Source organism: Carettochelys insculpta, chromosome 24 (assembly GCF_033958435.1).
Source record: "Carettochelys insculpta isolate YL-2023 chromosome 24, ASM3395843v1, whole genome shotgun sequence".
Classification (NCBI taxonomy): Eukaryota; Metazoa; Chordata; order Testudines; family Carettochelyidae; genus Carettochelys; species Carettochelys insculpta.
In genome coordinates, this window is record NC_134160.1 from 15,546,313 (window position 1) to 15,572,461 (window position 26,149).

The window sequence follows — 26,149 nt, forward strand, 5'->3', positions numbered from 1 at the left end:
ACCAATGGCGCGAAAGCGGGCATCCGGTAGATAAACCCTTGCTGTGATGGAGTTTATGCGTGCCCCTATGAACTCTATGTCCTGTGTGGGGTCGATCTTTGACTTCGCCAGGTTGATGACCAGGCCCAGCGAAGAGAACGTGCTTGCTGTAACGCATATCATGCATAGTACCTCTTCCTTCGAGGCCCCTTTCAGTAGGCAGTCGTCCAGATATGGGAATATAAACACCCCCTGTCTGTGCAGGTAGGCTGACACCACTGCCAGGGTCTTGGTAAAGACTCTGGGGGCCGAGGAGAGGCCGAACGGCAGAACCTTGTATTGGAAATGTTCTTTGCCGACTATAAACCGGAGAAAACGTCTGTGAGCCGGGTGGATTGTTATATGGAAATACGCGTCTTGTAAGTCGAGGGCTGAGAACCAATCTCTATCATCCAGTGCCGTAAGTATAGAGGCGACTGTGATCATCCGAAAGCGTTGTTTGCGCAAGTACCGATTGAGGCCTCGAAGATCTAGGATGGGCCTCCAGCCTCCTGTTTTTTTCTCTGTAAGGAAGTATCTTGAACAGAACCCTTTCCCTTGGAGTTGCTCCGGCACTCTTTCCACTGCCCCTATAAGCATAAGATGGTCCACCTCCTGCTTGAGTCTCGCTTCGTGGGAGGCGTCCTTTAGATGGGACCTGGGTGGAGGTCGTGGCGGTGGGAGTGACTGGAAGGGGATCGCGTAACCCGTGGCTATGATCTCCAGTACCCATTTGTCTGTGGTGATCTTTTGCCACTGGGCGTAGAATGGTCGGAGGCGATGATGGAACATTAGCTTTGGATGACATTGCGCGATGGTAGTGATAGTGCAGCCCTCAATCTGTCCGTCAAACTTGTTGCCTTCGGCCCTGCCCCGAGGAGGCACGGCTCTGTTGGGAACGTCGCATGGGAGTTCTGTACTGTTGGTGCTGTTGATGCCGCCCTTGCTCGTAGCCCCTTTGGTAGTGAGCACGCTGGGGTTGATATGGGTATCGTCTTTGCTGAGGGTAATACTTTTTCTTCCTGTATGGAGGGGTATAAATCCCCAAGGTTCTGAGAGTAGCCCTTGAGTCCTTACTGGAATGAAGGACCGAATCAGCTGATTCAGCAAACAACTTCTGCGTGTCAAAGGGGAGATCGACAATCTTCGCCTGCAGATCCCTCGGGATACCAGATGTCTGAAGCCAGGATTCCCTGCGCATGACCACTGCCGTAGCCGTTGAGCGTGCCGCCGTATCTGCTATGTCCCGGGCGATCTGAACTCCTGTCCTCGAGGCTGCGTAGCCTTCCTGCACGATGGCCTTCAGCACTGGCTTCTTATCCTCTGGAAGCGAGTCCATGAGGGAAGTCAGCCTGGAGTAATTGTCAAAGTTATGGTTCGCTAGGTGTGCTGCGTAATTTGCCACTCTCAACAGTAGGGTAGAGGAGGAGACCACCTTTCTGCCAAATAACTCTAGCTTCTTGGCATCTTTGTCCGTTCCCCCTGTCTTGTACTGAGAAGTTTTCGACCTCTGTTGAGATGATTCCACCACCAGAGAATTTGGTTGTAGGTGACTGAACAGGAACTCCGTGCCCTTTGCTGGTACGAAGTATTTTTTATCCGCTCTCGTTTATAGGCGGAGCGGACGCAGGGGTCTGCCATATCGTGGTAGCGGACTCCATAATTGCTTCATTGAGCGGAATAGCTATTTTGGAAGAGGCCGGAGGTCTCAGGTTTTTGAGGAGCTTATTGTGCTTCTCCTGCACCTCTGCTGTTGGGATGCCTTGCGTAAAGGCTACCCTTTTAAACAGCTCTTGGAACTGTTTGAGATCGTCCGGGGGGTGGACATCCCCCGGGGCCGTAGCCTCATCGGGGAAGGATAGAGAGGAACCACTGGGGTAAGCCTCTCTGGATCCCTCTGGGTCCTGTTGATGGTGATACATCTTCTTGCTGGAGGCTTGCGAGGGGAAATCTCGGGGTTCCAGAATCAACTCCCCCCGAGATATTTTGCGTTTCCGTCCCCGTCCGCGATTGCCCTCGGGGATAGTGAGCTGTCTGGGGGGACCTGTCCCTGGGGGTGTGCTGTCTATGCCCAGCATGATGGGGCGACCATGGCAATGCGGGCACAGTTCCTGGGATGGAGACCTGGACCACTCTTGAGGCGCATACCCCCAGAGTCTGGGGGAGCGAGATCATCTAGGTGATTGAGACAATGGTGAGACTGATTTGTGGTAGTACTCCAGGGGGTCAAATCCCAGAAAAGGTGAGGGTGGCCCGAGCCATGGTGACGCTGGCTGGAGGAACGGGGAGGGAGGCTCAGGGTAGACTGGGGGAGACCCCTGCCTCCTTGTTGGAGTTCGCAGCATAAGGGGAGGACTTAGAGAGAGCAGCCCTGCAGCCCTGTCTGGAGAAGGGCTGCAGTGCCGGGTTTTCTCTGCTGCCTTTCCCCTCCCCTCTGGGGCTGACTCCGCCCCTTTCCACGCCAGGGATCTCAGCCCCGCTGTTAGCACCGCGCTCGGCACGCTTCGCTGCGGTGCCGCGTGGGTGGTCTCCCCCGGTGCCTGCAGGCCGCGTGCCCGCGAGCTCTGCACCATCGGCGCGCCCCGGGGGTCTGTGCCGCTAGCTGCGGTGCCGCCAGTTCCGGCGCTTGCCTGGCTGCCCCTCTGACCGCAGTGCGGGCTGGCTGTTTGATTATCGGAGGCTCAGCCTCTGCCACATGCGCTTCCGCGCCGCTGCCGCTTGTCTGTGATTGCGGTTGGGGACTATGTGCTGCACCCGTCCCGCTCGCTGTGGCTGCTGGCAGGGATCGGGTTGGAGAGAGCTTCCTCCGTTTCTGCACTGATGGGGTGAGGGAAGCCACCTCCTTTTATGGGCCCCTGCGGGTCCCTCTTGTTGGGGCTGCTCCAGCTCGTCTGGCTGGAGGGCCTTGTCAAAGAGCAGCATTTTTAGCCTCATTTCTCTGTCCTTCCTTGCTCTAGCCGTGAGCTTTGCGCAGAAGGAGCATTTCTGGGTGACGTGAGATTCCCCCAGGCACCTAATACACTGACTGTGCCCATCCGAGGCCGGCATAACTTTGCGGCATGACTCACACTTCTTGAATCCTGAAGAGGACATTGCGGTGAGTCTTTGAGTTGTTAATAGGGTACTTAGCACCTTCTCTGTGCTTGTTCCCCTCTCAGACCCAGCCTGCTGCAGCAGGAGGCCTAATGGCCTCACGTCCCTGGGCCTCCGCTACTCCTCTTGTTACTAAGGCTTTTATATACTTTTTTTTTTTTTTTTTGCAATAAGAAAAACAATAAGCTAACTTAAAGACTGAAAAGAAACTCTAAAAACACTTAAAACATTAAATACGCTGACTCTGGCCGCAGCCTGAGAGGATTCCGTCTGCAGCCGATGGCGGTTAAGGAGGAACTGGTGGGGACCGGATCGCGCATGTGGCCGGGAGCGCGCAAGGGAGCGGCGCGCACCGGCGTATGCGCAGTCCGGCAGAAACTTCTGGAAAGATCCGATCTGCGGCGCCGGGGCGAGCCCGACACCTATCGTAGAGCACCCACGGGGACACTCGAGGAAGAATGGCTGATCGGAAGCACAGCAGAAGGGGCTTCCTGGTGACCCAGGAGCCCTGTGTGTCGACACAGGGCCGCACAGTGAATCCGCACAGCTTTTTTGTTGAGAGATTGTCGGAAAAGGCATTCTGCCTTGAGGGGGAGATGCACAAAGCCATCAACAACAGTGTGGAGTTCTGTTGACAGTATTCCGACAGAATGCATTTTTAGTGTGGCTGCTCCACAGGTTGTCGACAAAACACCTGTTTTGTCAAAAAAATAAATAAATTCTCTAGCGTAGACATAGCCTTAGAATTTCACCTACATATAAAGTTAGTGTCACATACCACACTGTGAAGAGGACGTACGAGAAAAACCTGCTACAAACTCAGCCATTAAAAGCTTATATTATTCAGAATGCCAATGTTATAAAGTTCAGATTTGTGCAATCCAGTTTCTTTTGCAATATAAACATCTGACATTTCTAATCAGATTATGCTTGGTAAAGACTTTCCCTTCTTAATAATGCTTTTAGCCACACTGATTTGTAATCCCTTTGTAATATGTGGCATCTCTTCTGATGCTCTATAAAAGATGCTATACAAATGAGGTCCATTTGATCAAGATATTTCCTTCTAGAAACATTAAGATGAAAGCCCGATTTCACTACAAGTCAAAACATAATCATAACCTCCATTTTATACAGCTACCAGTTTTGCTTATTCTACTTCAATTTAGAATAGACAATAGCACCAGAAATAGATAATAGCACCAGAAACCATTTTTGAGCAGATGGAGGAAACACTGGCTGCTCAACTCATTATGCCAAGGATACTGCATTTTATATTGACACGTTAAGTAGTGCCAAGTTACAATTAAGAGCAAAGAACCACAGTAGTGAAAGCCTTACATTAAATGTTGTATAAGTTTTCAAACAGTGTAACTTAAGGTTATTATAGGTGTATATAAACAGATGAGGCTGCAATCAACACAAAAGTAAAGGTGAAATATAGAAGTAATAGTTTCCACCTCAGAGTTTCTCATCTGGTTATTCACGATATCTTTGCCTTGATCTGAGTAGCTGAGCTGAGTGTGCCAGATAGTTTCAATGGACATACACTACCTGTTGTCTAGCTTGCTTGTGCATCCTCACATTCCAGTGAAATCCAAGTAGTTTTAAAAAGCAGTATAGAACTGTCATGAGTGTCAAGGTGTGCAGCAAGAGAGCAGTATGTAATTCAGCACTGAATTAGTTAAATTGCATACATTCCTAAAAAGGTTCTCTGTACTGGCACATTAGTTTCATGTAAGTGTTATCTGCTTAGTGTACTGTTTAAAACTATTTACAGATGTAACCACAGAAAACTGTATCATCATTTGCTTCACGTAGTAACAAGCTTTTCAGTGGGGCTCTGCTCCCAGGATTGTACTTTTAGTGGTTAGGTACAAAAGAGAAGCTAAGAACGGATTTTCACATGACAGAGCCGGTAGGACTGACAGAAAAAAATATAACTTGATTTCTCTTGTAAATGAGTCCCATTTTATATGCAAGACATTGAAGGAGACTCTAACACTAATTATGCAGATGTCAAATTTCTGCAAGAACCTCTCTGACCATAACCATATCTTGAAAAAACAATCTTAAGATTCAACATAGGCCCACAGTTAGGATTGTGTGAATATTTCCATTACGAACACTGGTTTTCAAGTGGATCAGTTTCATCATAAAACGCTTTTCGGAGGCAATTCTTCGCATCAAAACTTTTACACAAAAAACCTAAAGTAACATTTTAAAAATAAAATAGTTGGTTTGATCATTTTAACTTCTTGTATAGTAAACTAGATATTTACTTTACTGCTTTATTAATGCCATCTTGTTCTTGTGAACCCTAAAAACATCTTGTACAAAGAAACTTCAGTTAAGACGACCACATTAAGGGCTACTAAATTACACAGCATATGGGTTACCAAATAGTACCGCCTTTCTACTGACTATCTGCTAGGCACACCAACACATCTCTTATGAACTAGACTCAAAGTCTTGCAACCAGTCACAACAACTTTTTTAAAAGCTGTAACGTTTCTGAGGACTTTAATATCAACAAAAGCAAAGGAACAAAAGTTTATGGTTCTGCAAACAAGCAAGAACATAAACAGATTAAGAGTGAACCCTGGAATCTAGGCCCAGAATTAAAAAGTGGCCAGAATGTAGAACAAGAACTAGTCTGCCCAGGGAGCAACAGAGAGGGCTGCCTCAGAGGAAGGAAGTTGAAGACACTTCCATGCTAAGGAAAAAAGAATAATGGAGATCCCCAGAAACCACTTTGGATCCTGATTTTCTTTTGTCTTAATCCATATCTAGAAAAAGCAAGGAGCCGCACACTGACACACTTTTCTTCAACTACCCTACAGGAATTTTGTATTGGAGATATCTTAAATCAGTGTCACAGTATCTATATACAAAGGCAACAGAAGACTTCAGTCAGTTTCTTTGCCTTTGCTGGTTTGTTACTTGAAAGCACTTTTTTCAAATTTGAATTGTATGGAGCCACAATAATTTAGCAGTGGTTTATCTCTTTCTTTAATAGAAGAAATGCGTTAGTTTCTATTTCAAGTCAATACTGCTTGCAATAAGCAATCAGTCATTACACAGAAAACCCTCACAACTCCCGCGTAACTCAAATTTTCGTGCAAGTTTGGGGGGAGATGGGTAACAAGCTGCAGGCTTGCAGAAGCCAGGAAACTGACCAGACCACCAGAGTGGCGAAGCCAGGAATCAGGCTGCCCCTTGGTTCCCAGCTCCCTGACACTTAAGGGACCTGTCCCAAAAGCATGGGGGAGACCAGGCAGCAGCCTGGCTCACAACTCCCCTCCCCTTGCAAAGCCGGAAAACTGACCAGGACAGCAGCCTTGGTCAGTTTCCTGGCTCCAGCTGGGGAGGGGAGCCGGGAATCAGAGGCAGCCTGGCTCCCAGCTCTCCTAAACTACTTGGAGCCAAGAAACTGAGCAAGGCTACTGCTCTGGTCAGTTTCCTGGCTATGCAAGTGGAAGGGAGCCGGGAGCCAGACTACCACCTGGTTCTCAGCTCCCCTCCACTCCCAGGACCAGGAGTTTCCCTGCTCCTGTCAGGGATGGCAGCCTCACTCTCAGCTGCCGCCCTGACAGGATCAGTTTCCCGCTCCTGTCAGGGGCGGCAGTTGTGTTAACCTGAGACATGTGCAACATGGTTGCGTGTATCTCAAGGGTTTACTGTATTGACATTAAATGTAGTTAATGCTTTTTGACATATGCTATTTACCATTTTCAGTTGGCCACTGATCAAGTACGTCTCCTGCACCTGGCTCACCTTAGTAGGAGTCCTCTCCATACAGCCTCTCTCATTACTGAACAATGTTCCTGATAAGCTAAGTGAGTCAACTCTCAATCAAGTAATGAAGTATGGTCAACTCAAACCAATGCGTTAGATGTCTCTACTGGAAGGGCTGGGTAAGGAAAGAGGGGAAGTATCAGTGTGAATCATTTACCTGTTGTTGAGAATTGTAGTCAAAGAGTCCCACAGTTGCTGTTGCTGAGTCCACAGGTACTTGAGTGCCAGAGTAGTCAAACTGAAGAGGCTCCATGCCAACATGTTCCATCGGGTCCAGGGGAACACTCTGAGATTCCATGTTGGAAAAATCTTCCACAGGCTTGGCACCATTAGTACTAGTCAGCTGGGCTAAGCCCTCAGATCCATTTTGGTTTGGACCCAGAAGATCAACTTCATTTGCAGAGTTCTGGCAATTACCAGGTGTACGGCTATACAAAAAGAAAAGAAGTGTCACTAAAACATCGATTATGACACCCTGTTGGGAACATTAACGTCATATCACCAAGCATCACGACCAGCTTATCCTGATGCCAACCAGAATTACTGGCAGACACTGTTTAAGTTAAAAGCCCTGGAAAAAAACAGCTACATGTCATCAAGATAAACATGCAACCAAGTATGCTTCCAACATATTTCTTCTGAAACAGTTTCGCTTGTACAGACAAATTAAATCAATGAGGTCAGATCAACATTTATGTTACCTAAAGAGCTACACAGATGAAGACATCTCACTGTCATGTGAGAAGTCATAAAATAAATAAATATCTCCTGTGTTTCAGATGCCTTCCCAGTCACTTAGGACTCCTCCTAACAATGGTGTCATTTTTTCATTTGACAGACAGTAACTGAAATCAACTTGGCTGTATTTAATAATTTTATGTAGAACCATTTTATATTGCAGTGTCTTTGTACAAGATGATCACACAATTTTATGACAGCTGTTAACTAGTTGTTGCTACTGCACAATTTGGTGGGTATCATCTCATTAACAATTGTCAGCAACAGAAAAGATTTTAATAACCATTCCCACATTTAACCTCCAAGATACTTCAAACAGGCCAAAACTGGAATAAAACCCAAGACCTCTTTATTGAGAAACCGATATGTCGCATTATGGAAATTCAGAATGTAAATTTAATGGGACCCCATTTAGAAATGGTGAAGTGAAAAAGACAAACCCTGTGTCTACACAAGCCCCTTCCTTTCAAAAGGGGCACGTTAATGAGAGGGTTCGAAAGATGTTAATGAGGCACTTCCATCAGCATAATGACGGCCGCGGTGATTTGAAAGTGTGGCTTTTCGAATTGCGCGCCGCCTGTGGAGATGGGGACCTTCCGAAAGGACCCCCCAGTTTTCTAAAGCCCCTTCTTCCTATTAGGTCCCCATCTCCATTGGCGGCACACGATTCAAAAAGCCGCACTTTCAAATTGCCATGGCTGTCATTATTCTAATGAGGTGCTACACATTCATGGCAGTGCCTCATTATTATCTTTTGAACCTGCTCATTTCATGCCCCTTCCAAAAGGAAGGGGCTCATGTAGACCAGCCAAAGTGATCGTTCAAATCCTGTATAATACTACAGACATTTGTTAATCTACTGTCTCCTATCATTTCTATAGAAGCCCCCCCCCTTTCCCCTTCCATAAAAACATCTTCCCTTCAGATTAGGATCTCAAACACAGTAAGTATTTTACTTCTTTGTAGAACTGTAACTGATCATTCTATTTATAGCATAATACAAAACAGAGAAAAACAGCACCAAAGCAAGGTTGGCTTTGACTCTGAGCTCCCGCACAGTTTCTTCAGAGTGCCAAATTGGCATAAGCAGCCCACTGAAACACCATCAAGTGCAGTCCTAGCTTAGTGGCACTGAGAGCTGTGCATGGGCACTGGGAAATCTGATTCTTCTGGGCTGCCAAACAGCTGCAGGGTGCCTAAAAGAGCAGTTCCAGAGCCATGCCAAACTCCACACCAGACCAGACCAGACGAGAATCCAAGTGGCATAAATTTCCATGTGCTAAGTCACCTATGAGAAGCATAGATCCAGGCTCACTTAATTATCAATTCTTAGATAATCTGAGCTATTAAAACCACAAAATAGTTTTTAATTAGCTGCTCTATACCATGGAGCTGAACTACTGATCTAGAGAACTAGAGACAAGTGCAACAACTTCTCAAACTCCAACTATTCTAGGTTTGTCTTACAGCTGGATGTTCAGCAAATCAAATTTGGAAAAGGTTTATAGTAATTCACTGGGTAAGCACAGAAAAGAAAAAGGTGCTATGACTTGGCTGGAAATCTCTTGGAGAAGACAGCTCTCTTGTAATCATGAATCATCTCTCTAAGACAGAGCTAAAAAGGGCATTGTAGATTTCCCATACTCCCTTAGCAGATCCAATCAGGGGAGACACATGTGAACATCTATAGAGAAATGGGTTCATGGAAGGTGCACTGATACAATCTGAAGTGACGCTCCTCTCCCACAAAGTGAAATGCAGATGTAATTCCACTCCTGTGCTGCTGCTACTGATATTTAATTCATCATTCATAAATGACAAAATTGGCTTCTCTTCATTTTGCTCACTTTGTGACTTCCATTTGTAGTTATAAGGAACCCAAGAAAAGAAGGTCACTAATTCCACAACTTGACTTACTTCAACAGACACTTTTCCTGAATATCTTCTTACCAACCAAAAAAAAAAAAATCACTTTGGTGCCATCTTAACCAATTTCAGATGTTCTGCCCTCTGAAATCAACTCCTTCCAATGGTTCATTTTGAGATCAGGAGAAGCCAGTCAAGTCAAATTCGAAAAACTGCTAGAATCAGAATTTTTTCAAAAGGTGTGTCATCTTTGCAGACCTGTGAGGTAATTTTTCCAACAAATTAATGTTGCTGCTCTATAACTTACCCCTTACAACATTCCTAAAGCTCATGTCATGATATTCAAATTACAGTACACAATAAGGTCCCCACAATCATGAGGCTCCAGGGCCATGAGCGCCGGCAGCTGTCGCCACTTCCCTGGGACGCTGAGGCCACACCCGCTCCCCCACTTGCAAAAGTCAACATTCACAAGGGTTCTGAACATCGAACCCTCATCAATGTTGCGACCTTACTGTACAAGGACTGGACTGAAATGTGGAGTGGCTCATAGTAATCTTAAAAGAATGGTATATGACCAATTGTTATAATGAATGTTTTTCTCACAGCCCCTAATTTTTTATTTTATTCTAAAGCAGTTTTCACATTTTTTGACAGAGAACATGCTACAGCAATAGTCCAGCAACAAGCACACAACTTAACAGCCCTGATTCCAGCAGACTGATGACTACAAATATAATTTTTAAAAGTCAGACTATGGCCCACAATCCCTAGAGGGAATTAACTGATGTTTTTGTGATGTTGCATGAAATTTTTAGAAACCAATATATAATACAGAACCAGTCATCCCCAGGGTAGACAAGGGGAAAGTCTTCACTATGTGCTAGATTGTCCTCACACCAATTGATCCAGGGGTGGAAGGATAGAGGGAGAGTATCAGTTTACTACATGTAATACAGACAAAATAAATTGACTGCCAACTGCTTTCCCACTGACTCCTGTACTCCACCAGAACAAGATAAAGAGAGTCAACGGGACAGTTTTTTCTGTCAAACCAGCACAGTGGGGGTCCCATGGTAAGCAGATCAAAGCTATGTCCATTTGTGTTATGTTAATAATGTGACTTGCATTGCATAGCTTAGATAGACCTGTCCCTGCAGCACAGACCTACTCTAAAACTAACAGGTTTTCTGTGTCCCTAACATCTGTGATAATTTCTTCAGTACATGGAAAGATTCCCAAGATGTCCTGTCAATGTGCATGTTCTTTCCACATGCACACATCCTTGCACCAAAACCCAGTCTTTTGGGCACTGCCATTACAGCACGCATTACTGTTTCAGGACTCTGTTGTGCTATGTGCTATAGAGACACAACAAACTAAATGCAACAGAAACAAATTCTTAAGTATGAGACCATATACCTGAAATCTTTGACATCTGGATCAATCCCATTTTGTACAGGTAAACCATTGGTCTTATCCATCACATCTCCCTCCTCTTTTAGATCTCCTAATTTATCTGCATCAAACGTGCCCTTATTTTTCTTATCGCCTTTATCATTTTCATCATTTTCTGCATCCCTTGGACCCTAGAAAAAAAATATAACAGCTAATTTCAATATATTGATTCTGAAAGCAAGTCCAAGAGATTTTTAGCTGTATAAATTGCAAACGCTAAAGGGACATACCTCCTTAAAAAGTAATTTTCACTCATAACAATAACAGGTAACTCAATATTATCATAACAGCAAGCAATTAGGAAATGAGTACATTTCCCTTCTCTATTTTGTATATTTTACAAGATTATATACAACAGTTTCCTCTATGTCAGGGCCTAATTGTGCTAACACTTTAAAAATTTAATTTAATGGGTAACATTTTCAAGAACATTCTCATTGTATTTTCAAAAGTGACTTCAGGTACGTAGCAGTATTAATCACACTGACTTTCAATAAGACTTAGGCTTTTAAGAACCTAAAACTGGACACATGCTTTTGAAAAATCTGCCCACTGGGACTTGTGACATAAGTAAAATTACTTCCATGCTTACATATTTGCAATGGCCATGCTTTAGGTTTCACATGTTTGAGCCCAGAGATGGGAGAGATGTCTTCAAACAGCCAACAGAGAAAGTAGAACATGAGACTATAAAAAACACAAAACTGGTAGAGGAGATTCCTACAGGCCTTACCAACTGAACTACTTTCAATTCTTAAAGCATTTACTAGATTACATACAGTGGGTGCTCTTTTAATGTAATTATGAATCCAAGAAGGTGGATATAAAAAACTACACACTATCACTAAAGAAAGTTGCACTCATTAAGAGTCTACTGCTACAAATGGAGCAGGGGGAAGTAGTTCATGTATTACACCAGTAGAACCTGAACCTCATGAAAATTGAAGTTTCTATCCTCTCTTATTACAAATTATTTATTGGGAGAACCTTTTAAACTCACATATTGTGTTTAGAAAGTAAAGTTGTTCTGCGGCCACCATTTGGTAAGATAGCACTGTTACTACAGTAAGAAGCTCGGTTGCCTGGCACCCGGAAAACTGGCACATTTGGTGAACTGGCATGTCATGTCACAGGGGCAGCTGCCCATCCAGGGCTGGCAGAGCAGGCCAGCTGCCTCGTGGGGAGAGGGTGAAAAACGAGGAGGGGGGCAGAGAGGGACTGGTTGGCAGCACCAGCTTGATTCTCTGGAACATTTTATTATCCAACATCCCTGAGGAACCAAGATGATAAAGCTTCTGCTATAATTAGCATAACCACTGAGCTAGGAAAGGACAGTTTAGTTATGGATATACATGGAGTCCAATCCTGTAACCTTTACTCACCCAAATACGACCAAACCAAGCCTACTGGTTTCAGGACTGAACCTCATCCTTTTCTGTGTTCCACATTAAGTATGGATAGTGATTCTGTACATTTATAACAGTGCATTGAGGATATTGATGTATGCAGTGTTGTTGCAACCATGTCAGTGCCAGGACATGAGAGAGACAAGGTGGCTGAGGTAATATCCCTTATTGGACCAACTTCTGTTGCTAAGAAAGACTAGTGTTCACATACTGACTTTGTCCAATAAAAGGAATTGCTTCATCTTCTCTATGTCTTAAATATCTTAAGTGTAATCTTCCTTTAAAAATAACACATAACATACTATGGTGTAGCATTAACAAATTTGAGATTATAAGGGAATGCATTAAAAAAAAACCCTTCTTTCTTCTGAATTAGCCAGGCCTCAACAAATTTACCAGACACCTACTACTGCAAACACTTTCATATTTGGCAGCCCTGGGACTGGCAGGGTCACTGAATATTCAAACATTCTGGATAATAGTGAGGTATACTTAGCAATGCAGGATACTAAAGAAAAACGAGATCAGATATTAAGAAACCAGTTAAACAAGAGTTTACTGTACTTTGCATTTGCTTCCTTGATCAGCCTTCCCCTGTGTGACTCATAGGGGGAGGGGGCCTGAGAGAGGCCAGCAGGCTTAAAAGCCAGAGGCAGGAGCGACCAGGGGAGCGAAGCGGACAGGGAGCTGCAGACAGGGGAGTTTTAAGAGGGAGTTTGGCAGAAGGGAGGCCTACAATGGTCAGGAAGACCCGCAACACCTGTGCCACCACTACTGCTGGCTCCTCCACCTGTGCCTGTAGCCAGACAGACTGCCTTACCATGGATGCCTCTATCCAGACCCTGGTGTGGCCTTGCAAGGACTGTGCCTTGCAAGTCCCAGTTATTGATATCCAGGCTGGGGGGACCGTTCAGTGTGATAGGTGCCTGCTGGTGGAATCTCTCAGGCAGCAGGTGGGAGAGTTACAGGAGGAGGTGTCCAGGTTAAGGAGTATCCGAATCCATGAGCAGTTCCTAGATAATATTCATCTGGGGTCTGCTGAGGTGACTGTCCCAGTGTACAGGAAGGCTGATAAACCACTGGTGGAGAAAGAGGTAGACCAGGGCGGGCACTGGCAGCAGGTTACTTCTGGCAGCAGGTTACTTCTGGCAGCAGGAAGTGTTCCAACCCCCGCACAGAACACTCCCACTGTGGTACTGGAAAACCGTAATGCTGTACTTGCTACAGGAGATGAGTCGCCCAGTACAGAAGAGGAGAAGCCTCATACCCCGAGGCTGAGAAGTCTGCCACCACTGCAAGAAGGAAATGCAGAGTAGTGGGGGTCGGAGACACCCATCTGTCACCCTGACACGTCGGCTCGGGAGGTATGCTGCCTGCCTGGGGCCCGTATCCGAGATGTTACAGAGGCATTGTCGAGGATTGTCCGGCCCTCAGACTACTATCCCATGCTTCTCATCCATGTGGGCACTAATGATACTGTGAGGTGTAATGCTGAGCAGGTCAAGAGTGACTACAGGGCTCTGGGGGCACGGGTGAAGGGGTCTGGGGCGCAGGTGGTATTCTCTTCAATCCTTCCTGTTGCGGGTAGGGGCCCAGGCAGAGACAGGTGCATCCTAGAGGTGAATGCCTGGCTGCGTGGATGGTGTCGCCGGGAAGGCTTCGGTTTCTTCGACCACGGGATGCTATTTCAGGAAGGACTGCTAGGCAGAGATGGCGTTCACCTTTCGAGGAGGGGAAGACCATATTCGGACACAGACTTGCTAACCTGGTGAGGAGGGCTTTAAACTAGGTTTGCCGGGGACAGGGGAGCAAAGCCCGCTGGTAAGTGGAGAACATGGAAACCTGGGAGATGGGTCGGAAGTAGGAGGGAGCATGGGCAACAATGTCAGAGTAAAAAGAGGGCCAGGAAAAAACTGGGGGGAAGTTCAAATCAATATCTAAGATGCCTATATACCAATGCAAGAAGTATGGGTAATAAGCAGGAAGAACTGGAAGTGCTAATAAAAAATTACAACTATGATATCATTGGCATCACAGAAACTTGGTGGGATAATACACATGATTGGAATGTTGGTAGTGAAGGCTACAGCCTGGTTAGGAAAGATAGACAGGGAAAAAAAGGGGGGAGGTGTTGCCTTATATATAAAAGATGTACACACTTGGACTGAGGTGGAGATGGACATAGGAGATGGACGTGTTGAGAGTCTGTGGGTTAGTTTAAGAGGGGTAAAAAACAAGGGTGATGTCCTGTTAGGAGTCTACTACAGGCCACCTAACCAGGTGGAAGAGGTGGATGATGCTTTTTTTAAACAACTAACAAAATCATCCAGAGCCCAGGATGTGGTGGTGATGGGGGACTTTACCTATCCAGATATATGCTGGGACACTAATACAGCGGGGCACAGACTATCCAATAAATTCTTAGACTGCGTTGGAGACAATTTTTTATTCCAAAAAGTTGAAAAAGCCACCAGGGGAGAAACTGTTCTGGATGTGATTTTAACAAATCAGGAGGACTTGGTCGAGAATTTGAAAGTGGTAGGCTGCTTGGGTGAAAGTGATCATGAAATCATAGAATTCACAATTCTAAGGACTGGTAGGAGGGAAAACAGCAAAATAGAGATGATGGATTTCAGGTAGGCAGATTTTGGTAAACTCAGAGAGCTGGTAGGTAAGATCCCATGGGAGGAAAAACTGAGGGGACAAACAACTGAGGAGAGTTGGCAGTTTTTCAAAGAGATATTATTAAGGGCCCCAAAACAAGCTATTCCCCTATGCAGGAAAGATAGTAAATATGGGCAAAGACCGCCTTGGCTTAACAAGGAGATCCTGCATGATCTCAAACTAAAAAAGGAATCCTATAAAAAATGGAAACTAGGACAAATTACAAAGAATGAACATAGGCAAATAACACAGGAATGCAGGAATAAAATTAGAAAGGCTAAGGCACAAAATGAGCTCCAACTACCTACAGGCATAAAGGGTAACAAGAAGGCCTTTTACAAATATATTAGAAACGAGAGGAAGACCAAGGACAGGGTAGGGCCATTGCTCAGTGAGGAGGGAGAAACAGTAACGGGGAACTTGGAAATGGCAGAGATGCTTAATGACTTCTTTGTTTCGGTCTTCACTGAGAAGTCTGAAGGAATGCCTGACATAGTGAATGCTGGTAGAAAAGGGGTAGAGTTAGTTTTTGAAATAAAAAAAGAACAAGTTAAAAGCCATTTGGAAAAATTAGATATCTGCAAGTCACCAGGGCCTGATGAAATGCATCCTAGAATCCTCAAGGAGCTGATAGAAGAGGTAGCTGAGCCGTTAGCTCTCATTTTTGGAAAGTCATGGGAGACAGGAGAGATTCCAGAAGACTGGAAGAGGGCAAATGTAGTGCCCATCTACAAAAAGGGGAACAAGAACAACCCAGGAAATTACAGGCCAGTCAGCTTAACTTCTGTGCCAGGAAAGGTAATGGAGCAGGTAGTTAAGGAAGTCATCTGCAAGCACTTGGAAGGTAGTAAAGTGATAGGGAACAGCCAGCATGGTTTTGTAAAAAACAAATCATGTCAAACCAACCTGATAGCTTTTTTTGACACGATAACGAGACTCGTAGATAAGGGAGAAGCAGTGGATGTGGTATACCTAGACTTCAGTAAAGCATTTGATACGGTCTCGCATAATATTCTTATCGACAAACTAGGCAAGTCCAACTTAAATGGGGCTGCAATAAGGTGGGTGCATAACTGGCTGGCTAATCGTACCCAGAGAGTAGTTGTTAATGGTGCTCAATCCTGCTGGAAAAGCATAACTAGTGGGGTTCCACAGGGGTCTGTTTTGGGACCAGTTCTGTTCAATATCTTCATTAATGATTTGGCTTGTGCCATAGAAAGTACGCTTATTAAGTTTGCAGATGATACCAAGCTGGGAGGGGTTGCAACTACCTTGGAGGATCGGGTCATAATTCAGAATGATCTAGATAAATTGGAGAAATGGTCTGAAGTAAACAGGATGAAGTTTAATAAAGATAAATGTAAGGTGCTGCACTTAGGAAGGAATAATCTGTTTCACACATACAGAATGGGAAAAGACTGTCTAGGAAGGAGTACAGCAGAAAGGGATCATGGGGTTCTAGTAGATCACAAGTTAAATATGAGTCATGATGCTGTTGCAAAAAAAGCAAACATGATTCTGGGATGCATTAGCAGGTGTGTTGTGAACAAGACACAAGAAATCATTCTACCACTCTACTCTGCACTGGTTAGGCCTCAGCTGGAATATTGTGTCCAGTTCTGGGCACCCCAATTCAAGAAAGATGTGGAGAAATTAGAGAAGGTCCAGAGAAGAGCAACTAGAATGATAAAAGGTATGGAGAACATGACTTATGAAGAAAGGCTGAAAGAATTGGGCTTGTTTAGCTTGGAAAAGAGAAGATTGAGGGGGGACATGATAGCGGTTTTCAGAAATCTTAAAGGGCGTCATAAGGAGGAGGGAGAAAACTTGTTCTTCTTGGCCTCTGAGGAGAGAACAAGAGGCAATGGACTTAAGCTGCAGCAAGGGAAGTTTATGTTGGACATTAGGAAAAAGTTCATAACTGTCAGGGTGGTCAAGTACTGGAATAAGTTGCCAAGGGAGGTTGTGGAATCTCCCTCACTGGAGATATTTAAGAACAGATTAGATAGATGTCTATCAGGGAGGGTGTAGATAGTGGTCGGTCCTGCCGTCGGGGCAGGGGACTGGACTCGATGGCCTCTCGAGGCCCCTTCCGGTCCTAGTGTTCTATGATTCTATGATTACTGAATTTATAATCCTGTCCTCCAAAGTACCTGCAACCCCTTCCAGCTTGTTATCATCCACAAACTTCAAAAGTTTCTTTTCTGTCAGTTCCAAATTACATTGAACTCTTTCCTACCTGGCATTCTATCATCCAGAACTCTCAAATAACCTGCATTTTAGCCATAAGTAAATTTTAGTTACATTTTCTGTAAGTACAGTATAGTGAAAGTGAATATAAATAAATACAGGAAATACTGTATAAGTTTACAGCGTACAATACTACTGTTGCTGGGTAATTAAGTACGCTGCATACATATTTGTCTGTTTCTTAGTATCTGATAAGAAGTGTTCTGTAACTGGTGTTCTTCCAGAAGCTTTTTGCCCTAGTCAGTAACCATAGGGTTGACACTGCGGCCCCTGGAGTGGCGCTGATATGGGGACCGATATATGCATCGCCCAACTAAAGATTTGAGCAGAGAAAGCAAGAGCTCCAACAACTTGCAGTAGGCGAGAAGGAACTGAGGGTGGATCAGGCAATGCATATATTGGACACCATGTTGACACCACTCCAGGGGATGTCGCACCAACCCTATGGCTACTGGCTAGGGCAAAAAGCTTCTGGAGACTGGGCATGAGCCCGCACAAACCCAATTTGGAATGACATGAGCAATCACATGAAGAACTTGTCCTTCTTTAGTGTTATGCATTGCTAGGTCTACCTCTCCATGATCCAGAATATCTGGCAACCTCCCAGTCCCAAGGCTCTGATTCTCGGCACGACAATTCAGTAAATTCATGGACAAATTGAAGCAAGTCCAGAAAAACAACAACAACAATGATTAAAAGTCTAGAATACATGACTTCTGAGGGAAGACTGAAAAAACTGTGTTTTAGGGATATTACACGTTCATCAGTATAGGCTGGAGCAGCCCTCTGCCTGCCTTGGGCAGGGGGTTGTTCTAGCCCCACAGGACCACCACAGGTGGGGACGTTCAGCACTCTGTGGAGGAGGCAACTGGGAAGGCTGCTGCACCAGGCTGGAGTTGATTATACCCTTCTCCCTTCATGCAAGTAAGGAAGGTCTAAGTTAACAGACAACATGTGCTGGCTGCTCTACTCCCTTCTTTGCCAGAAACCAACAGCGTGGAGCAAAACACTGGCAACAGAAAAGAGAACAGTCCTGGAGCAAATTCTCACTAAGTAAGGTGCCACGTGTGAATGCCCAGTGATTTCTGGAACACTTTTGAGAACCAGAACAACCTCATAGCAAAGAATGCTTTACAGCAGGGATGGCCAATGCTCTTTGAGCCATTAAATGTGGCCTCTCCTTGGAGCCGCATGCTGGGAATGGTGTCCACCACTCTGCACAAACACCTTGGTGTTTGGTGGGAGAAGTGGGCGGCAGCAGCAACAGTGGCAGCTCTGGTGAGTCACTGGCGTTGAGTTAGAGCAGGCAGGGACCTGGGGGTGCCTGGCTCTGGGGGAGGGGAAGGGCACTGAGTTAGAGCGGGGGACTGGGGTGCTTGGCTCAGGAGCATTCATTTACAATTGGGGGCAGTGGCTGGCTGGGGGGGATGGAGCCACATATTATCTATCTATATAAATAGCTGAGGCTCTTTGCACCTTGTCCGTAGCTCTTAGTCCCTAACTGGTTAGCCACCCCTGCTTTCAAGGTACTAAAGACCACAAATATTCATTAAGTATTTTTGCCCTTTCTAGCCAGGAGTGTAGAATCTCAACATGCTGGGTGAGTTCACCAACAAGACCAGTGTGTGCTGGTCACCTAATTCCCACTGTTAACTTACTCCTCCCACACCCTACCACTTACAACCACATCCTACCACTTACCACCACCATGAACCACCACCAAGCTGATGGCTTACCCATTTTGACAGGATGGCAGATATAGACCATAACACCGAGGTTGAATCTCTCTCTTTTATAAAGGAAATGAAAAACAGCAACAAATGTACAGAAATCAAATCACGGAAACCCAGATTTCAGAGTCAGGCACACTTACAAATCCTCCTTTTCTGAGGCAGGAATCCCCAGGAGATGAGCTCAACACATACTCCACCATGCTAACTCCAAGTCCTCCACTCTCTGACCGTGGTGACAGCACTGAGTTGACATCACTACTCACATGAAAACCTTGGCCAGGTCTTCTCTGAACCATTATTGGTTGGGAAACAGAATGATCTATAAAAAGTGCACATACATATATTTAAGATAATAATTACTGCATTAGTAGCAGTACTACTTAAAATTTTAGCCCGAGTCACGCTCCAGGATCCCACTGTGCCAGGCACTGTACATGCAACAGAAACAGGGTCTTGGCTTTCAACCCAATTACAAACGTTACTAGAAAGTCACAAGATAAGCTTTGTAGAGTGGGCAGGTTATATGGATAATTTCAAACAAAAGTGACACCATTTTGACAGTTTAAGGATACCTGCAAGGCCTTCCCATTAGTGAATTCATTATTAAAATATCTCTGATGAAGAGCAGAGCTCACCCCAAACCCCTGTGGATAAGGACTGTTTGCTGCTCCAGCCTTGACCATTTAACCAAAAACAATAAGGATGGCTATTAAGGGTTAGACTTAACAGTTAAGCCGAACACTAACTTCCCTAGTATACAACCCAAAACAAGTGGCAAACAGCAGTTTAAGAATGATTCCAACAATATGGACTAGAACGGAGGATCCCAAACATTTTTCTAAGCCATAACGAACAGAATTGTGGGATTTTTTTTGTTTTTTTGTTTTGTTTTTTTTTTGAGGTCCACAATTACATATGAACACTGTAATCTTATCCTATCCCAGTGAAGAGGGAATATTCTGTAGTAGGTGGGAAGTCAGGAGAGGGGCTGGAGAGCAAGCCCACCTCTCACTCCATAGTGGTAGCTCCTGTCCCCCAGGACTCAGTTCCCAGCTCTGGGCATTGCAACCTGGTGCACAAGGTAACTGCCACTCATTTTTGGCCTCACACTTCTTCATCACATGAGAAAGGCCAAACCTCAGGAGCTGAGAGATCCCATAGACCAGACTGCAATCTCCAGAGTGCAGAGCTGATGGATAAATGTGCCCCAGGACACAGTGACAGTTGTAGAAAGTTCCTGCAACACAGTGGTGGGTTGGGATCCACTGTTTAGTGAAAACCAAACCAGAACATGAACTTTGTAACTATTAGAATTATTGCAAGCCCTGTGTATTTCTACTGTTTCTTTTAGGATTTCAGCTTTTCATAAAGATCAGCTTTAGTATGTTACAAGGGACTGGTATGAGATGACCAGGTTTTTGACATGTTTGGCAGCTGTGACATTCAGGATTAGCCAGCCTGCTGAGGAAGATAGCTACATATTTCTGTGTTCAATTCCAGTTATATTAAATAAGTAATATTCAGCTACCTGATGTTCCCCAAGCACTGTCTCTCCACTGATCTCCCAGAAATATCCCTTTTGGTCCGTCTTTGCTTGAATCGTCAGTTTCCCAAAATTTTTTACCTGGCAACAGCTGCTGCAAATAAAAAAGAACAAATACGTTTAAAAGTTAGCATAAAAGTGCAAGCGTAAACGATGAACATTTTCTTCACAGAACAAAAAACAAACAAAAAAATCCCCACCATGTTAAAACAAGCTGATAGGTGCTTTACAATCTGACTGCTTACATTATCCCAAGATGAGAGCAATAAAGCAATTGTGACACCCCATGGAAGCATAAAGTAACTCATAACAATAGGAGGGATCTTACATACATCCATACTTTATGCATAAAATACAAACACAGCACACACACCCCACATCAGAATTTACACATTTCTGTACACAAGAGCCATTTGTAACAAATGTCAGTTGAAAAGATATGTTCTCAACAGAAGAGCGTGTTTTAATGATACAGAACTTCATCTGGATTGTATCGTTACCTATACAATCTTCACTCCAGTGGTGGGGAACAAGAATTTAAATTTCTCACATGCAAATACTGCAGATCTGTTCCCATAAGCACCCTCAACTCCCAGAGCAATCCCTGAGAGTTCAGGGTGATTCTTTGGAGAATATTTGTAAACAGTGATGTGAGAGAACAGTTCTAAGCTACTGCATATGTTATTCTGAAAAGGGGCTTAACTCTTCTTTTTCATTTAGGGGCAGCATGACAGAAAACCACCTTCAGTTTAATCAATTGCAGGAAAGCTGAGTGACAGCAAAAAGGAGACACTTCACAAACATATGTCTGGCTTAACAGATGCTTTGTGAAAATACCAGTTCCATACAGAAAACATCTGATTTATGGCAACCACATATGCCAAGAGGAATTTCAACAGCTACTTAAATGCTATAGATATTAACAGTACAACCTTTAAATTAAATCCTTGGGCTCAGTAGGTGTGGTGGTGCAAGTCAGAAACAGAGAAAGAACAGCATATTCATAGCATGTTTATTTATTACACTTCTCGTCTGCTGAATTCTGGGCAGAACGAAGAATCTTGGAGAGTAACAAACATACTCAAGAATCTCTGGTTTGGATTACTGCACAGTATAAACTGAATTTTTCGCAGGATTAGTCAATCTGTCCCATATGTTCAAAGTGCAGAGCAGTTCCAGGTTATAAAATTAACAGATGTGTGTTAACTCTCAGTGTTACAGGATTACAGAGCCAATATTCACGTAAATATCCGGGCGGGAAGGAGATGAAGATACATTTGAGGAAGCAAGCATAAGCAGCTTTTAAACCTATGGGGGTCGGGGAGTTAAAAATAGCAAATACACAACTTTTGTTTAGTATATGTTTTAACCTGAAGTCCTGTGTGATTCAGATACACACTGTAAAACATTAGGTTCTCCATGAAAACGATACGTAAAGATTCATGGATTTAGATATCAAAGCCACGTCTACAAGTGCCGGCAACTTCTAAGTAGCCACGCCAACTTCGACATAGCGCCTGCCACGTCTACACGTGGCGAGCGCTGTTTCGCAGTTGACATCGACGTAAGGCGGTGAGACGTCGAAGTTGCTATCCCCATGAGGAGATGGGAATAGCGCCCTACTTCAACGTTGAACGTCGAAGTAGGGCACGTGTAGCCAATCCGCGTCCTGCAACATCAAAATAGCAGGATCCGTCATGGCGGCCATCAGCTGAGGGGTTGAGAGACGCTCTCTCCAGCCCCTGCGCTCTATGGTCGCCGTGTGCAGCAGCCCCTGAAAGCTCCCCACCCCCTGCCTTCCTGTGCAAGAAGCTGAGAGAGCATGCAGGCGGCAGCAGTAACACGCAGCCAGCCTGCACGCCTCCCTGAAGCCCAAAGACACACACCCCCCGCTGCGATGGCCACCCACCAGCCCCCCAAGCACCTCCAGGGCAACAGCCCAAGGGGAGCCAGGGCTCCCAGCCTGGCAGCCAGCCCTGGAAGAGGCAGTGGGGCCCCTCCTGGACAGACGCCCAGATCTAGGACCTGCTGGAGCTCTGGAGCGAGGAGGAGGTGCGCCAGGTAATGGGGAGCAAGAGGCGGAACGCGGATGCGTTCGCTTGGCTGGCCGAGGGCCTGGCTGGCCGGGGTCAGCCTGCCCGCACTCCTGACCACATCAGGAGTAAGGTCAAGGAGCTGCGGCAGGGTTACGCCCGGGCCCGGGATGCGGCCAGCCGATCTGGGGCCGCCCCCGCCACTTGCCCCTTTTACAGGGAGCTCAGGGAAATCCTGGGCCCCCGGCATACCTCCTCCCCGCCGGCCACTCTTGACACCTCGGCTGATGAGCCCCAGCAGGCCCTTGAGGTGGAGTCTGCCCCGGAGGCAAGCCCTGCACCCCAGTCGTCCCCCCCGCCCCAGCCCACCCCTGGGATGCCGGAGGAGGAGGAGGAGAAGGAGGAATCCTCCTCCAGCGACGGGGGGCTCTGGATCGTGCTGCCATCACGGAGCTCCAGCAGGGTGTCCGCCCACAAGGTCTCCCCCGACCGTGGGAGCGGACCGTCAGGTATGTACCCCCCAGGTGCACACCCCCGGGATTGAGGGGTGGGGACAAGAGACATGACCAGGGCCCTCCACATGCCCAGATGACCATGGTCCCAAGACAGCAGTGGCATGTCCCTCAGAAGAGTGCATCAGCCCCTGCCCCCCCAGCACGACAGTGCCATGCCCCATCCCTGGGGATGGGGGGAGTGGAACCTAAGGTCCCCCGGGGGGAGGAGGTGGGACACCCAGCAGCAGCAGCATCTCCCAGGGACGGGGATGGGGAATCAGCACCAGAGGGGTGGGGGGACAAGGGCCACGGCTCGGGGGCCACACTAACGGCTGTCTCCACTCTTCTTCCCCTGTGTTCCACAGCTGCACCATCAGAGGGCCCGGAGAGCGCCAGCGAGGTCTCCGTGGTGCCCGAGAGCCCACCAGGGCCATTGCTGCAGGCCAGACCCTCGGCGGAGCACTGACCAGCCCCAGGGCGGGGCTGGCAACGGACCTCCAGCTGCTGGCAACCCTCCGGCGACAGCTGGAAGTATCAGAGCAGCGCCTGCGTGTGGACGAGCAGTGCCTGCAACTGCAGGAGCGGGCGCTGGCCTGGCGCCAGGAGGCATGGGGGGCCTTTATGCACACTTTTGAGCGCATTGCAGAGTACCTGGCCCCCCATGCCGCACCGCCCGCCACTCTGCCCGCTCCACCTGCCACTCCACCCGTTGTCCACTACCGAGGGGTCATCCGCCACCGAGGGGCCTTCTGCCAAGGGGGACCTGGGGCCTGCTGACACACGCCGGCCCTATCTGCCAGTTCGCCCGGCCCCCAGCCAGCCTCAGCCAGGGCTGCGGCCACCAACCCCAAGCGCTGCACAGTAGGGGGTGCGGGGCCCAAGACGTGGCTCCCCCCTCCCCCTTTGTACATATCCCCATTATTTTGTATATAGTTTGTATTAGACCCCTGGTATTTTATGATACCTGCCCCCCCATGTAAATAGTTCTCCCCTTCCTTGTGTTCCACTGTTCATCATATAATATATATATATACACATTTGTAGTAATAATAAAAGAATTCACTGTTTTGTGGTTTCAAGAAAAACAGGTCTATTTTTATTTGCAAGAAAAGTGGGGGGGGGTGTGCTCTTGGGTGCTCTGTGGTGTGGGCGTGGGGGCAGGGAGTGTTGTGGAGAATGGGGGGGTGCAGTGGGGGGCCTGCCAGCGTTCACCCCATGGCCTGGTCAAAATGGGCCCACAGGGCCTCCCGGACCCGGGTCCCCTCGGGGTCCACCTGCCAACTGGGGGCAGCGGGTGGCTGCACGTCAGCCCTGCCAGCCTCCACAGCCCAGCCCTGAAAGAATGCCTCGCCCTTGCTCTCCACCAGGTTGTGGAGTGCGCTGCACGCGCCCACAATCTGGGGGATGTTGGTGGGCCCGCATCAAGGCGGGTGAGGACACACCTCCAGCGCCCTTTGAGGCAGCCAAAAGTGCGCTCAACCACCTGGCGCACATGGTTCAGGCGCGTGTTGAAGCGCCCCTGGCTGGCTGTGAGATAGCCTGTGTAAGGGTGCATGAGCCAGGGCCGGAGGGAGTACGCCGCGTCTGCGACGACGCAGAGGGGCATTGTGGTGTCCCCCAAAGGGATCTCCTGCTGGGGGATGTAGGTCCCCGCCTCCAGCCAGCAGCACAGGCTCGAATTCCTGAATACCCAGGCGTCATGGGTGCTGCCAGGCCAGCCAACATAAATGTCCAGGAAGCAGCCCCGGCTGTCCACCAAGGCCTGGAGGACCACAGAATGGTAGCCCTTCCTGTTCAGGAAGCGTTCTCCGCTGTGCTCCGGAGCTCGGATGGGGATATGGGTCCCATCCAGAGCCCCGAAGCAATTTGGGAAGCCCAGGGTGGCAAACCCGGCGATGGCGGCATCCGGGTCCCCAAGCCGCACGAGCCTGTGGAGGAGCAGGGCATTGATGGCGCAAACGATCTGCAGGGGAAGGACATGGGAGAGCACCAGTGAGGGGTGTGCAGGGTGTGTCTGGCCCTCCTCCCCCCAGGGCTCCCCTCCCCATGGGTCCTCTTACCTCCATGAGGACAGCCCCAACGGTGGCCTTGCCGACGCCAAACTGCTGTCCCATGGATCGGTAGCTGTCTGGAGTGGCCAGCTTCCAGACAGCGATGCCGACCCATTTCTCCACGCTGAGGGCACGCCGCATGGTGGTGTCCTGGTGCCTTAGTGCGGGGGTGAGCCACTGGCAAAGCTCCAGGAATGTCTGCCGGCTCATATGAAAGTTCTGGAGCCAGCGGTCATCGTCCCACTCGCCGAGCACCAGCCGCTCCCACCAGTCAGTGCTCGTGGGGTAGCTCCACAGCCGGCAGCGTGTGCCGGGGGTGGGGAGGAGTTAGCAAAGTCTGGGGTTGCTTCCTCCTCCCCTGGGGGCAGCTCCTCTTCCATGAATAAAAGGTGATCAGCTGCCTCCTGCATGGCATGAGCAAGGTGAGCACTGCCCCTGCAGGGGCGGCTGGGTGGACCTCTGGCTGCTGCTGCTGCGGGTCCATAACTGCTTCGCTGAGGTATGCATGCCTATGGCTCTGCAGACCGCATGCTGTGCAGGCTGAGTGTGTCTGGGAGGGGCCCTTTAAGAGAGCAGCTAGCTGTTGCCCTGGAAGTGCTAGTCCGCCCCGTGACCCTGTCTGCAGCTGTTCCTGGCACCCTTATTTCCATGTGTGCCGCTTTGTCGTGTAGACGCTCCCCTGCAGCACCTACTTCGATGTGGTGCTGCCCAACGTCAACGGCACCAGCCCTGGAGGACGTGTAGACGCTATTCATCGAAATAGCTTATTTCGATGTAGCATTCACGTGTAGACGTAGCTCAAGAGTAACACGTCACACAAAGGAGAGCAAAACAGGTATGTATAATACGACTAATACCCCACCCTTGAAAAGCAGAATTCCGTCTACTGCACCTCACATTAAAGATTTTAAAAAGATTATATTCAGTTATGCAGCAACAATCAATGCAGTTAAATATTTAACACTGAGCAACACTACTGCCTTGGTGCCCTGGCAAGCCTATTA

At 47.3% G+C, this 26,149-nt stretch overlaps 1 protein-coding gene across 9 annotated transcripts in view; it reads right to left on the bottom strand.

The window, feature by feature from the left end:
• PUM1 (pumilio RNA binding family member 1) overlaps positions 1 to 26,149 on the bottom strand; it is a 209,043-nt gene that overhangs the window by 94,233 nt on the left and 88,661 nt on the right. For 7 of the 9 annotated variants that reach the window (XM_074976097.1, XM_074976096.1, XM_074976095.1 and 4 more), the window contains exons 4-7: positions 20,553 to 20,661; positions 19,165 to 19,343; positions 10,936 to 11,102; positions 7,067 to 7,337 (exon numbers count right to left, since the gene is read on the bottom strand). In XM_074976097.1, coding sequence (XP_074832198.1) covers positions 7,067 to 7,337; positions 10,936 to 11,102; positions 19,165 to 19,343; positions 20,553 to 20,661 — 726 coding nt within the window. The remainder of the gene's footprint in view (positions 1 to 7,066; positions 7,338 to 10,935; positions 11,103 to 19,164; positions 19,344 to 20,552; positions 20,662 to 26,149) is intronic. The other 2 variants (XM_074976100.1, XM_074976093.1) reach the window with 1 other exon arrangement.